Raw genomic sequence first — 14,627 nt, 5'->3', positions numbered from 1 at the left:
TAAGAACTTTCTTTAGACTTAGAGATGCCAGATGGTTTAACACTTTGTTGGAGTCCAAGTTAAGTAAGAATGCAAATGAAGATTGTGTACTGGACCAAGCAGTCATACCTCACTGTCAAGATTTTCTACTGAGTGACTACTCATTACCCTGAGGTTGCCACATGACTAGAAAGCTGAAAAGACCTAAGCCTGTATGGCTTCCTTGAATTGAAATGATCCATGACCAGTATACTCCATCTATAGTGACCATTTCTGTTTGAGTGTGGAGTGAGTGGAAGCTATGCCCTGAGTCACAAGGCCTTGGCTTTGCTTTTGCTGTGCATTCTGGGTTAGGGTTACAACCTGTCTCTTGTGTACTTTTGTAAAGCTAAGCAAACATGTTTCTGTGTGAAATCTACTATATTTCACTGTTTTTATTATCACACTAAACCCAAGACCCTGATGCTGGTGCAGAGAGTAAGCTCTATATGACTAATGATGCAAAAGGTAATATTTCCAACATATTCTTCCATATATGCAAAGATAAGTAAGGCATTGCAATCTGGAAGCTGAGTTTTTCCACAGGCTTAGTGCCTAACAGAGGGAAATTTTCTTAAAAGATTAAAGAATGCTCACATCTGCAATTATGGCTATAGAAAGCAGACTTTAGAACATCATACCTAATATAAACCCCTATTGTGTTACAACAAAAATAAAAAGGAAAGCACATGCAGTAATATCTTATCTATCCAAATCTCAACTATATGGAAAAAATACTCATAGAACATAGATTTTGCTATATTAATACTTTGTCTTACAATCCTTGACATCTCAAAGTCTATGTGTTAACTTTCTTCCACTTATTTTTTTAAAAATCTATTTGTGACTAAGTTGGAACCTGTTTTTATTTTATAGAAATTTTTAAAAAGTTTGGATGTCTAGTTTCTTAGGTTATATAAAGCAATAGGAAAAAGAACTACTGTAAGTAGGTGTGATGATAACAGTAATAAAAGACAAGAGAAATAATAGTTCTACACAAGACAATGAGGAAAAAAAAAACTATTAAAAGCTAAAAAAAAAAAAAAATCCAGTGTCTGAGTACCATTTGGATGGGAAATAGGCCTCTACAACTTAATGAGTCCTGTGGTCACCATCCTACTTGATACCTAGCTGATGCAAATGCAAGTGTGAATACTGCCTCTGGTGAGTTGGAGTCTTGCCTATCTTTAGCAAGGAATATTCTATTTGTAAAAAGTTATATTGGCATTTTGAACTGATTAGGGGAAAATATGAAAAAAGACAATTCTTTATGTTTGAAAATAACAATTACTTAATATAATTGTGTCATTATTAAAATAAAAAAATTATGACAGACAATATGGTGGGGGAAAATGAATGACAAGTTCATTCATCTTATTCAGATATTTATTTCTGATGATATTTTTCTTTTCCAGAGTCTTTTGTAATAAATATCACATTTATTTCTATTAGCACATACAGAATCATCCATTATGTTCACATAGGAACTGTGCTTGTAGTTTAACATTTAAAACAGCATCATGCATTTGAATGTTTCTGTTATTATTTTTTTTTTTTTACTTCTCTTATGTTTCAATGACCCATTAGCCATCAAAGCACCTTTGTGACCTGGGAATACAGTGCAAGACAATGACTACAATTGTACAGCAAATTTAATAAGCATGAATAACCAAATCACACAAAATCTGACTTGAGGGAAATAAGCTATATTTTGTTATCTACTAGCCAAGAAGAACTATAGAGAAACAAAAGAAAGAAAAAGCAACCCTGGAGTACTTAAATGACCTCTGTGGATGCAACAGTTAGTCAAAACCTAAAGGGATTTTTGTGAAAATCATAACTTTTCATTTCTAACCAGTGAAATGCATCTCAGCACATCTCGACATTGTTTACTTTTTCAAGTGAAACTGCCAATCCACTTCTGATTTAATACCGTGCCTGGTGCTTTAGATAGAACACATGGAGAAACACAACTCGCAGATGATCTAACTGGGAGCAAACCATAGTGTAAATATTACCTTATATATCTGAAGAAATACATCTGTCCATGCCCGTTTACTCCGGGCTTCAAAGTCAGCCATTTCTGCAGCCACGGAACATTTCTCCATAGTTTTTTTGGAACTCGCTGGTACAGAACTATTGGAACACTTTAAGAAATAAAATGGTAAAGCATTAATTCGAATCTTAAGGTAACCTAAGTGTAAAATTTTAAGACTTAGCATATAAGTTGTTTTTTTTTAAATACACATGTGCCCACAGTACACACTATCAACATAGGTAACTTTGTGGAGCACACAGTCTCTTATTTAGGTAATATTTATTCATTCAGAGCATCTAATAGCTCACTCTTCAGTGGAAAGGGCAAAACAAGATACTAAGTTCTTCTGAACCATGAGCCCAAATAGAGCCATACATATTAGGCCACCTGAGCATAAGGCTGGAGAACAGAAAAGCACTTGGTTCTCCTACACAATGCACGCGGCAAGCAGAGTGACAGTGCCAAAAATAGAGTTGCCTTAAAGCCTGCAAGCTCCTCAAAAATAATTCCCCTCGCAGAAGGTTTCCAGAAAATGAACTGTGTCTCTTAAGAAAACTATGTATTTTTTTCTAATTTCTCTCTATTCTCTCCTTAAACTAAAGGAGGGAAATGGCAAGTAGTAGTAAAGTTTGCTAGTATTTTCCTTGAAATACATGTCCTAGAAATTCATTTAAAAAAATTACGTAACTCCACCTCATTCTTCATTTATAAATTCTTCTAAGAAGTAATTACTCATGTATTTAAGAAAGCCATGTAATCAATTTTTTGACAAATGCCTGGAAAGTATGGGTTGTCCAGAAACGCATGAGCTGTAGAATAGCTCATACGTAAAAATCAAAGATTCTGAAACGAGATCTTCTGACAAAGACCAAATACCAGTACATATAATAACAAATGTGTAGATTGTTCCTAGAAATTATATTTCCTTACTGTAATTTCACTCCATTTCTTAAAGTCTTCTGGTTCGAGTAGAAATTCAGGAAGTACATGGGAAACACATCCGCCTTGGGCACTAAAGTTAAAAAAGAAAAACCCAAATTATTTAATATAATACAATTTATCTGTCATTAGGATTGACCCTTAATTCAATTATTCTGGCAATGTCATGTTTTTATATCTGTTAAATTTTAATTTTGAAAGTTAAAATTTTGTTGAAGCTACTGTGAAGGATGGGACAAATCATTGTTGTTAAAATGTCCATACTACCCTCAGTGATCTGCAGATTTAATGCAATCCCCATCAAGGCACCAATGCAATACTTTGAAGAACTTGAAAAAATAGTACTTCATTTCATATGGAACCATAAAAAAAACCCTAAACTGCCAAAGTAATTCTAAGAAATAAAAATAAATCTGGAAGCATCACATTATCAGGCTTCAGATTATACTATAACTATCTATCTATCTATCCACACGTATATTATAACCTGTATACATATATATGATTATATATAATTTTGCACACATTTTTATCACTGTCAAATTTCTTGAAATAATTTTATCTGAACTCTACATATGAATACCCATCACTACCAAAGCCACCAAATAAAAATCTACTACATTTTGGCAAGAGTGTTTCCTGATGGAGATTTGGGTTTTGGGATCTAAATTAATAAGGATAAAACACACTCACCAATAAGCATTTAACAGAAAAGAATGCTATATCTAGTGCTCAACTCTGGAGATAACCTCAGAGTTGGCAGTCCTATGCTTACTGAGAAGCATGGGGGAAAACGAAGAAAGGAAGTTTAAAATGATTTTTGAAACTCAGACCTTGAAGATAATATGGATGAATGAGAAGAGACAAGAAAGGAAGGGAATTCTTGGGGTGGGAACAGTGACCACAGTTCTAGAGCTGTTAAGTATGATGTAGCCCGGAGCCAGTGTAAGCTACTGGGAAAAAATCATACTGCCTACATAAAGCTCTTTTGTTTGGAAAGAAAACATTTTCCTTTGGTTTTCAGACAATTACTTTACTCATGTGTATTACTCTTATGAACCTTCATTATATTCAAATAGCTATAGATTTAAATAAAAATCTAATTTTAATGTAATACCACTCCTAAGCAAGAACAGTCAACCTAAAACCTGTATAGGAACACAATGAGTTAATATCCCCAGTAAGTTCAAATCTTGTGGAGTGAAACAAAGACAATTCAGAGATATATGAAGAAACTGGAATACTCCTTTGTTACCAAAGCAAATACAGGATTTCAGGAGGAAGGGATCATTTCTATCAAATGCTACTAAGAGAGGAAGGAAAATAATCGGGAAACTATTAAAGTGTAAGCTTCCTGAGGAGATCATATGTTATTTATTTCTGTATTCCACAGACTCCAGCAGAAAGTATACCTTAGGTAAAAGCTAAAGATGAAGAATGCATTTTTGCATTTTAAAGGCTGATGCTATTATTGAGAATTGTTTCTTTTTTTTCATTTTAAATAGATCTCAAGGCCATAAGACAGCATTTATATTTATATCTTGTCAACAGATTTTATGTCGGAAGTTTCCAAGAGTTGACTTTCATAATTGATTTGGTTATACTTTTACATACTAGGATTTCTATTTAAATACTTCTACCGAGTTAACACCCAGCAGATCAGAAGATAATTACACATAATGAGCTATTAAATTCTAAACTTAATCTCCCAAAATTAGTTTTTTTAAATATTCTAACTTAATCCCTAAAAATGAGTTTCTCGTTTATTGCACAATGTAGATATTTCACTTGTACAAAAGTCTCACTGCTGTGTCATCAAGTTTAAATGGGAAAGCTAATAATATTTATGATTATTTTGAATTTTATTTTTTTATTTTTTTATTTTTTTTTGTAGAGACAGAGTCTCACTTTATGGCCCTCAGTAGAGTGCCATGGCATCACACAGCTCACAGCAACCTCCAACTCCTGGGCATAAGCGATTCTCTTGCCTCAGCCTCCCGAGTAGCTGGGACTACAGGCCCCCGCCACAACGCCCAGCTATTTTTTGGTTGCAGTTCAGCCGGGGCCGGGTTTGAACCCGCCACCCTCGGCATATGGGGCCGGCGCCTTACCGACTGAGCCACAGGCGCCGCCCGATTATTTTGAATTTTAATACATTCATTTCCATGATGAAACATATGCACATATCTTGGAGTAATGATTCAGTTTTATTAACCATATTGCCACTTTCTAAATGTTAAGAAATTTTATCAGTCAACATATCCTGATAGGCATGCATTTGCTGATAAAAAGCAAATAAATCTGAATGGCTTGGCTTTAATGTCAAAATCATTCTTCCATACCTGCATCCTCACACCATAAAATGTCAAAATAGAAACGACTCATGTTAATGTCAACACTACTGGGAGCTGTGCCAACAAGACTCGTACAAGAACAATACAACAATCACAAGTACCATGGAGTTTAATGATGCTATTACAAAATTGTGTGGTTTATATAATACATCCACAATAAGGATTCATTTAAGTACCCAAACCTCCTGCTTTTGCTCACAGTTAATGTTCCCGTACATTTTAAGAGCATAACTTCATGAAATAAACACATTAGAATTTCTGCCTTTTTGAATTAGAGTGTTTACCTTATTGAATCAATCATTAAGGATCAAAAATAAGAAGTGATAAAAGTAAAAGAAAAGTCATTTGCTTTCTATTTTAAACTTATAAAAATTTAAATGCAATTTCCTTTCCAGATAATAAATTTGAGGGCATAATTATAAATACTTGGTTTCTGACACTTTTATGTAATCAAGACTTTCATTTCTAATAAAAGAATGGATTTTTAAAATAAGTATCCTATTTTAGTGATGGTTGTATCACGAGTCAGTTCTGACTATGCCACTAGTGGTTACTATAATAAATTATAACAATTTAAGAATGTATCTTTTACTTTACTTTTCTTTTTTTCTTTTTTTTTTTTTTTTTTTGAGACAGAGCCTCAAGCTGTTGTCCTGGGTAGAGCGCTGTGTGGCATCACAGCTCACAGCAACCTCCAATTCCTAGGCTTAAGTGATTCTCTTGCCTCAGCCTCACAATAGTTGGGACTACAGGCGCCCACCACAAAACATGGCTACTTTTGATTGTAGTTGTCTTTGATGTTTGGCAGGCCCGGGCTGGATTCAAACCCGCCAGTTCTGGTGTATGTGGCTGGCACCTTAGCTGCTTGAGCTACAGGCACAGAGGCAAAGGATATATCTTAGCATATGAAATCTTACAGCATAATTTACTGCATTTAAATTAACAACAACAATAATAATAATCTACTACATGTCATGTAATATGCAGTTTACTATTTCTAATTATTTTATTTACCAAGTAAACTTGGGAATTATCCTCTTCAATTTTACAGATTGAATTGTAAACTAAAAATAAAATCCTAAGCCTCTCATGGAATGACTGGATCTCCTCTTGGTCAAGGGGATCTCAGAAAAACCTTAACCCAAAATTCCCAGCCATGATGGAAAGGTAGGTTAAACAAGTTTCTTTATATCCCTTCACTTCTGGAGTTTAAACATACCAGAATTAATATTAAAATAGAGATCATAATACTGATAAAAAGATTCTTTTATTTTTATTTATAAATATTAGTTGTCTATTCTTTGATACTTTGGGGAAAAAATAATAAGAAGTTAATTGATGACTCCATACTGAACCTCAGAGTCAAAGAATTCTATAATAGACATACTCTTATTTGACAATGTGAATGTTACTTTCTTTGCATTACTATTACTATTATTCCTTAATACCTCATTGCAGCAATCGTCTGATTTCTTTTCTGAATGTATTTGTCTTTGTTCGTTCTTTGCGAGGTTTTTGTTTCTGGTCCTATCTTAAACATTGTTATTGTTGTTAAATTTTAAGCCTTTTTAATTTTGTGAAGGCAAAAAGTGGAAGCCTTTGTGAAAATACAAAATAACTAAGAAAATGCCAGGAAAACTATGTTAACTAGTGTGATGAAAATATGTCAAACGGTCTATGAACCAAGTGTATGGTGCCCCATGATAATACTAGTGTACACAGCTATGATTTAATAAAAAAAAAAAAACTAAAAAAAAATAATAATAAAAAATACCAAAAATAAAAAATAAAAACAGAAGATTCTTTGTGGCAATAAGATACTACATTGCAAAAAGGACATAAAGCCATGCAAGGAAAGATTAAGTCTGGAGGAAGGCTATGTTAACCATTGTGATGAAGGTATGTCAAATGGTCTATAAAACCAGTGTATGGTGCCCCATGACTGCATTAATGTACACAGCTATGATTTAATAATAAATTAAAAAAATAGGAAAAAAACATAAAAAATCCATAACCGTGGGTGTTATAGATGCCAGATGAATGAGATATGGTTCCTGTTCTTAAGATACTCACAATTGGTAGAATTCACTAACTCAAAGACAAGTCAATAAAGTTGAAAATGATTTACTAATGCTACACATTTGTGCTATTTTCCTTAACTAATATATCTTTGTCATTCTTCCAGCTAGATTGGGTGTGGAAGGATAAGGAGAAAATTCAAACTTGCATCTTCATGAATCTTTGGGTCTTCTAACCCAAACTGTCTCTTTACACTAATTCTGTTCTTTGTGATTAACAGTCAAAATTTCACCCCTCTCCAAACAAGATAGAACCTGGGAAGAGACCAACTCATTGCCAAAAGTTCCAACTTCGGTTTTCTTTAATTTCATGATTACCTTCTAAAACCAAGTATTTAATTTTTGTATTTTCAATTGTGTATTATTTTATAAAGGAGGGCCCCCCAAATTGCATAAGACCTCTTAGCACATGAATTAGCCATGAGTTTGGGCTCACATGAGACAGGGGAGAGGGACTCTTTTAGGTCTGTGACTGCTGTTCTGGATACTCAGTCTCTTTGGCAATGTCCCCTCTCTACCTTACACCTATCTGTTATGTAGGCATATGAGCAAGTATAATGTAGCTGAATTTCCAACTCAACTCTGAGACAGGGATATTGCGTCTTTTCTATCAGCCCCATCAAGCACCAACACGTCCCATATAACTGTCTCAGCTACTCCCAAGTCCTTCTATATTTGTCATTCTGTGGCTTCAGGGTCAGCCATCTGTCTCCTTTCTATTTCTTCGGTGGGGTACTTCTAATGTCTCAATTCAGCAACCTTCATGCATGGTTGCTTATGTGCTGGTTCAGTCACCTTCAATGATGTAGACATGTCTAGCTTTCTCCCAAGCCATAATGAATTCAAGTCAGTTTTGCCTATTACCATGATAGTGAGAGCCTACCAAATGAATGAAAATATTCTGTTCAGTGTCATCAAACTTTCAATACATAGTATTTCTAAGGACTCAAAAATTCTGACTTGAAAATAAAAAAAACTGAATGGCAAATCTTTCATTTGCATTCCTGCTATAAGAGTCTTCTTCTTACTCTCCATCCCCACACCTGCCAGGATAGATGAATATCTCTGGCCAACTATGAAGCAGATTTCATAAACCAAGAAGCAAAAAACACATTAATATACTTCAAAATATAGTAACCCTATTACATAAGTACTTGCAAGCAATAAATATCATTTTAGTTTTACAAAAGCATGGAAGAGGAAGGAATATCACTGCCTATACATGTGGAGCATTTCAATAGACAAGGGTTCTGTAAATACAAGTTAAAGAAGCAGTATAAATTTACCAACCCTCCCATCAGACATCTAATGAGCATTGCTTTTCCATTTCCTGACCACAAGCCATTTAATCTGTGCAGAGGAGACATGATGATTATGACAGGTATTTTCTCCTATCATTTGTATCAGCCATTTATGGAACTTTTCCCGTGCTTATTATTTTAATATTGAAAGATTTTAACTATGCAGACCAAAAGTTCACAGTATCATTAACTTGAAATGATACTAACAGTAATCTGAGAAAGAAAACTTATTGGTTTCATCCCTCTATTGTTCAATAGATTTAAATATTTGTCATAGACCGGATTTTCAAAATTAGGTCATGGACCCGAAATATCAGCAGCACCTTCAAGCTTGTTATAAATGCAAATTAGCACTATAAGGGCCAGAAAACTATTTTAACAAACTCCCTCAGTGATTTGGATGCATAATAAAGTTTTAAATGTTTGCCTTAGGCCAGGCGCAGTGGCTCACGCCTGGCCTGTAATCCTAGCACTCTGGGAGGCCAAGGCCAGTGGATTGCTTGAGCTCACAAGTTCCAGAGCAGCCTGAGCAAGAATGAGACCCTGCCTCTACTAAAAATAGAAAAACACAGGCAAGAAGATCGCTTGAACCCAAGAGTCAGAGGTTGCTGTGAGCTACAATGATGCCATGGCACTGTACCCAGCTTGAGACTCTGTCTCAAAAAATATAAAAAAATAAATAAATAAAATAAAAATAAAATGTTTTCCTTAGACTATAAATCCAATAATTCATAAAATTCTCCTTTTCTATTAACCAGTGTACATTTTCCTTAAGTGTGAGATAGATATAGATATATGATAAAATTAAAAATAGTATCAAAGTGTGCCTATCTATCTACTTCTCTATCTATTAAAGCCATAATCACATGCTTTAATTAGCACAGCCAGGCTCTTACCTTAGAAAGTCCAAAAGTGAGGAATGTTGCCAATGAAGCTGAAGTACACGTTCTTTATAATCCATAGGTAATGACTGACTTGAGTTAATTCCAGGTGGGATTTTTCCACACAAATGGATCAGCACATCATAAATGGTCTTATTGTATTTGGAAAAGTCACTATGTTGGGAAATTTTTTTGGTTGATGAGGCTGATGTGTAGAACTGTATTTTATATACATCCCTATGAGAAGAAGACGTTAATTTAAATACGGTACATCCCCCCCACCAGGGTGAAGGGCTCAACTACAATTTGAACTTTACCTTAGAAATGCAAACAATGGAACCTAATCATATGCACCCTCATACTAAAATGAAAATAAATAAAAAATAAAATAAAAATTTTAAAAAAGTCTCAAAATGTCATGGGAAAATATGTTCAATCCAATGATTAAGTAAAATTCTATTAAAATTAACTAAGAAATTCCAAAATACAGTTCAGCTGCCATTTGTTAAGTCAAAATTAGGTTTTTTAAATATTCCCAGATATTTCTTATGCCTTGTTTAAACACACATTATTGCCTAATGTTGCAATTGCCAAGTCTGAAGTATTAGACTGTGAATAGACTGGATTTGGAGAAAGAGAATAAGGATTGAACTCTGAGCCCATTACCTCCTAGCTATTTGATTATGGCAAGTTATATTCAGAGTTCAATTTTGTATTCTGTGAATTGGAAATAATGTCTATTATAATTAACAAGATAGATTTCAAACATTCATAACACATGTACATACAAAAATAACTTTACACACATTTTCCAAACACTTGCAATTTAATGGTGAGAAAAGCATAACTTGTACATTGGCTTAATAAGGAGGGATTTTCCTTTTAAAGATAAAATCCACAGATGTTATAATTTTTTCTGTTATTTAAATAAGACACTGCAATATCTTCTCCATAGTACTTTTGCACCAGATAGTGATGCATGCTAGTTTTTGAATGGAGTTAAAATTCCAACCTATAATTTATCAAATATCTTATACTATACTGTCTAATTGGTTGTTGGCAATGAAAGTCACACAACGTATCATTAGCTTAGACTGACAAATTAAAAGTATTCAGTGGGCCACTTTGAATGGTATTCTCTAGTTTGGTACATAGGAAGTCAATATAGCATAATACAGGAGAAATTACATTGTATTGTATAAAGATTAGACTATCATTGTTCGAAACCTGGCTTTGCCATGTACTGTGTGACCTTACAGAGGTTACTTAATAGCTAGCTCTCTTGTATCCTTACAGTTACTGGCAAAAAAATATTTTATCAAGAAAATCAACACCATCATAGGCTAAGATGAATGCAAATAAAAACAAACAATAAAGAATAAAAATAAGACACATAGGAGACCCAGATGCCATAGTTGTAAGACAGAAACTTTAACTGGCAAGAAAGGAGATAGACAGAATGGGACAATCAAATAATTGGAAGGGATATTATCTGAAAACTTCTAAAATTACCAATAAAAAATCAAGCCACACTTGAAATAATCCCTATGAATGCTAACAAGAATAATTACAGAGAGGACTATTGTAGGTACATCATAGCAAATCTTCTGAAAACAAAGCAACAAAAGAGAAAATCATAAAGGACTCCAACAAAAGAAAATACCTTAAATGCGGTAACCCATAGGATTTCTTAAGAGAAACAGTAGAAGGGAATGATTACTCTTCAATATGCCAAAAGAAAAACAACTTTTTCATAGTTTGGCATGGTGTGAAGCATTGTGTTTACGTGTACTGCTATGTTGCAGTACACACAGACATCTTCTGTTTTCCTGTAACTATATAAAATGAGATATTCCACTGGTTTTGAAGGTATGTATAACTTCCAGTTTCAAATTACTTTTGTGTCATGGTAAATCATTATTCTGCTGAGAATTTTAGAAAAAATAACAAAATTGGGTGTGGTTTCAGATTGTAGCCAATGGCGTGTAAGCAGCTGTACTGCCACATGTCCTCAAAAAAATGGGATAGAGGACATCAAGCACGATCGAAGTGAACAGTGAGAATATGTACAGTTTGTTGGATGAAATACCAAGTGATGATGAGTCATGTGTTCAAAAGTGATAATGAAGGTGAATTCGAAAATTTAGAAGGACATTTAGTGCTGGACTTTGCTGGTGAAACGGAAGATTTAGAAGGAGCTACAGTCCACTGGGACACACAAGTGTCAATGTGTAAAATAATGAATTTGCAGGAAATGTGGAAACAGGTTGTGCCACTGGATATACAACACTGCCTCTGAATTTTCATAAGAAGTTGGGACAAAGATTCCTGAAGGAATAACATTACTGCTAGAAGTTTTTGAGTGCTTGTTTTCTTTTTTATTTTTTTCCTTTTCTTTTCTTTCTCTCTCTCTTTTTTTTTTTTTTTTTTGCGACAGAGTATCACTATGTCGCCCTCATCAGAGTGCTGTGGCATCACAGCTCACAGCAACCTCAAACTCCTAGGCTTAAGCAAGTCTCTTGCCTCAGCCTCCCAAGTAGTTGGGACTACAGGCGGCCACCACAATGCCTGGCTATTTTTTGTTGCAGTTGTCATTGTTGTTTAGCTGGCCCAGGCCGGTTTTGAACCCATCAGCCTTGGTGTATGTGGCTGGCGCCGTAACCACTGTGCTACAGGTGCTAAGCCAGAGTGCTTATTTTCCTCAGAAATTACTGGACCTCACAGTGATTATGCCAGAGTTATTTTCAAGGGCTAAATCCAGAGGAGACAATGAACTTCAAAGATTTTCAATGAAGTTTGAAATTGTTAATTGCAGGCCTTGTAGGGGCACAACTAGGTTCCCCCAAGAATAGAATATCAGTAACTTGCATCAACAAGTTCAACCTGTATGCTCCTCAAGAGAAACAATTAGACAAAGCTGTCATAGCCTGTTCAGGGAATATCCAGAGGTGTGCATTGTGCAGTACAGCTAAAAATCCACACTATACAAATTAGTCATGTCAGACTCTGTATGAGCAAGAACAAAAACTGTTTTTCTAGCTATCACAAAAAAGTGAGCAATACCTGGTTTCCTAGTGGTTTTAATGTGGAACCACATACAAACATTGATTATGCAAAAATATTTCTTACTAAAAAACTGTGTAAAACTATATTCCATAACCATTTAAACTTAATATTAAAATAAAAATATAATAATAAAATGTGTTTACGTCTTGGTAATCAAAGGATTAATAAAAGACATTCTAACAGGAGTTTCACATATGTAAATCAATAAATGTGATTTACCACATAAACAGAAGCAAAAACAAAGACAATATGATCACCTCAATAAATGCAGAGAAAGCGTTTGACAAAGTCCAGCACCCTCTCGTTCCAAAAACCCTCAAAAAACTAGGCAAGAAGGAAAATATCTCAAAATTTGTAAATGCCATATATGATAAACCCACAGCCAACATCATACAGAATGGAGAAAAGCTGAAAGCATTCCCCCTAAGAACTGAAACAAGACAAGGGTGCCCACTCTTACCACTTCTATCGCACACAGTGCTGGAAGTCCTAGCCAGAGCAATCGGAAATAAAGGGTATCCAAATTGGGAAAAAGGATGGCAAACTATCACTTTTCACTGATGAGAACATTTTGTATTTAGAAAATCCCAAAGACTCTACCAAGAGATTATTGAAATTGAGAAATAAATTCATTAAAATCTTAGGTTATGAAAATCAATGCATGCAAATCAGTAGCGTTTTTTTCATAACAATTAAGCTGAGAGTCAAACGCTCAATACCATTCACAATAGCTACAAAGAAAATAAAATACCTAAGAATACACTTAAGGAAGAGGTGAAGGAGTGCCATAAGGATAACTATGAAATCCTGAGGAAAGTAATCACAGAAGGCACAAACAATGAGAAAACATATCATGCTCATAGATCAGTGGAATCAATATTGCTAAATGTCCACACTGCCCAAAGAGATTTATGGATTCAATGCAATCACTATCAAAATACTATTTAAGATATTAAATGATTTTAAGTTTCTTTTTCAATTATTAGAGTCCCTCTACTTTGGAGACTGAAAATATACTCATGTAGAAGGCTCAGGGTATTTATGATTTATCTTTCCAGATAAAGAAGCCACCTACCACTATCATCAGTAAGTAGTAAAATGGTTAAGGGAGGAAGCTATTTTGAAAATAAGAATTATAAAATATTTTATTCTTACATTAATGTGTAGAAGTGAAAAGAACTCAAGGGATTCTAATCAGTTTTTATAACCACTTTCATTTTAACTCTATCTAAAGACAAGTTTTCATGACTTTGTTGGACACTGTTGACAGTATGAATGGGAAGGATGCCCAGAAATGGAGGTGACACTTTATTCTCACGTTAATCACTGAGATTGCTAGCAGCTCAAGTTGCAAAGTCAAAAGTATGCCATATTTATATTTATATTTATATTCATATATATTTTTTCTTTTTATCAAATGTTTGGATATCAAGCTGGGGAAAAATCCTTCAAAGAAAGGTGAAATATAATTAATGAAATAGAATTTGGAAAAGTGCTGTCTTGGAAAAGATGATATTTTTTTTCCTTCAGACCGTCTCCCTTTATCACCCGGGATAGAGTGCCATGGTGTCATAGCTCACAGCAACCTCAAACTCCTGGTCTTAAGTGATCTTCTTGGCTCAGACTCCCCAGTAGCTGAGACTACAGGCATCCGTCACAACGTCCTGACTAGTTTATCTATTTTTAGTAGATATGGGGTCTTACTCTTGCTCAGGCTGGCCTCAAACTCCTGAGCTCATGCAATCTACCTGCCTTGGCCTCCCAAGATTGCTAGGATTACAGGCATGAACAACCAGTCCCAGCACAGAAGAGATGAATTTTAAATGGACTCTTTACTGCCAAACAGAAGAAGGCTTGGTGAATACGATTAATGAAATCAGAAATGCATAACACTATGCATTTTGGGAGGCCAAGGCTGGAGGATGACAGCATGAGCTCAGGAGTTCGAGATG

General features: G+C 34.6%; 1 protein-coding gene across 1 annotated transcript in view; it reads right to left on the bottom strand.

Annotated features, from left to right (window-relative positions):
• The window catches only part of CFAP47 (cilia and flagella associated protein 47), a 307,856-nt gene that overhangs the window by 191,339 nt on the left and 101,890 nt on the right, over positions 1-14,627 (bottom strand). The window contains exons 31-33 of the mRNA XM_053578992.1: positions 9,625-9,846; positions 2,987-3,068; positions 2,037-2,165 (exon numbers count right to left, since the gene is read on the bottom strand). Of these exons, the coding sequence (XP_053434967.1) occupies positions 2,037-2,165; positions 2,987-3,068; positions 9,625-9,846 (433 nt within the window). The remainder of the gene's footprint in view (positions 1-2,036; positions 2,166-2,986; positions 3,069-9,624; positions 9,847-14,627) is intronic.

Source organism: Nycticebus coucang, chromosome X, assembly GCF_027406575.1.
Source record: "Nycticebus coucang isolate mNycCou1 chromosome X, mNycCou1.pri, whole genome shotgun sequence".
Lineage (NCBI taxonomy): Eukaryota > Metazoa > Chordata > Mammalia > Primates > Lorisidae > Nycticebus > Nycticebus coucang.
The sequence above is the reverse complement of the archived record's forward strand: the minus strand, read 5'-3'. Positions and strand labels throughout refer to the sequence as shown.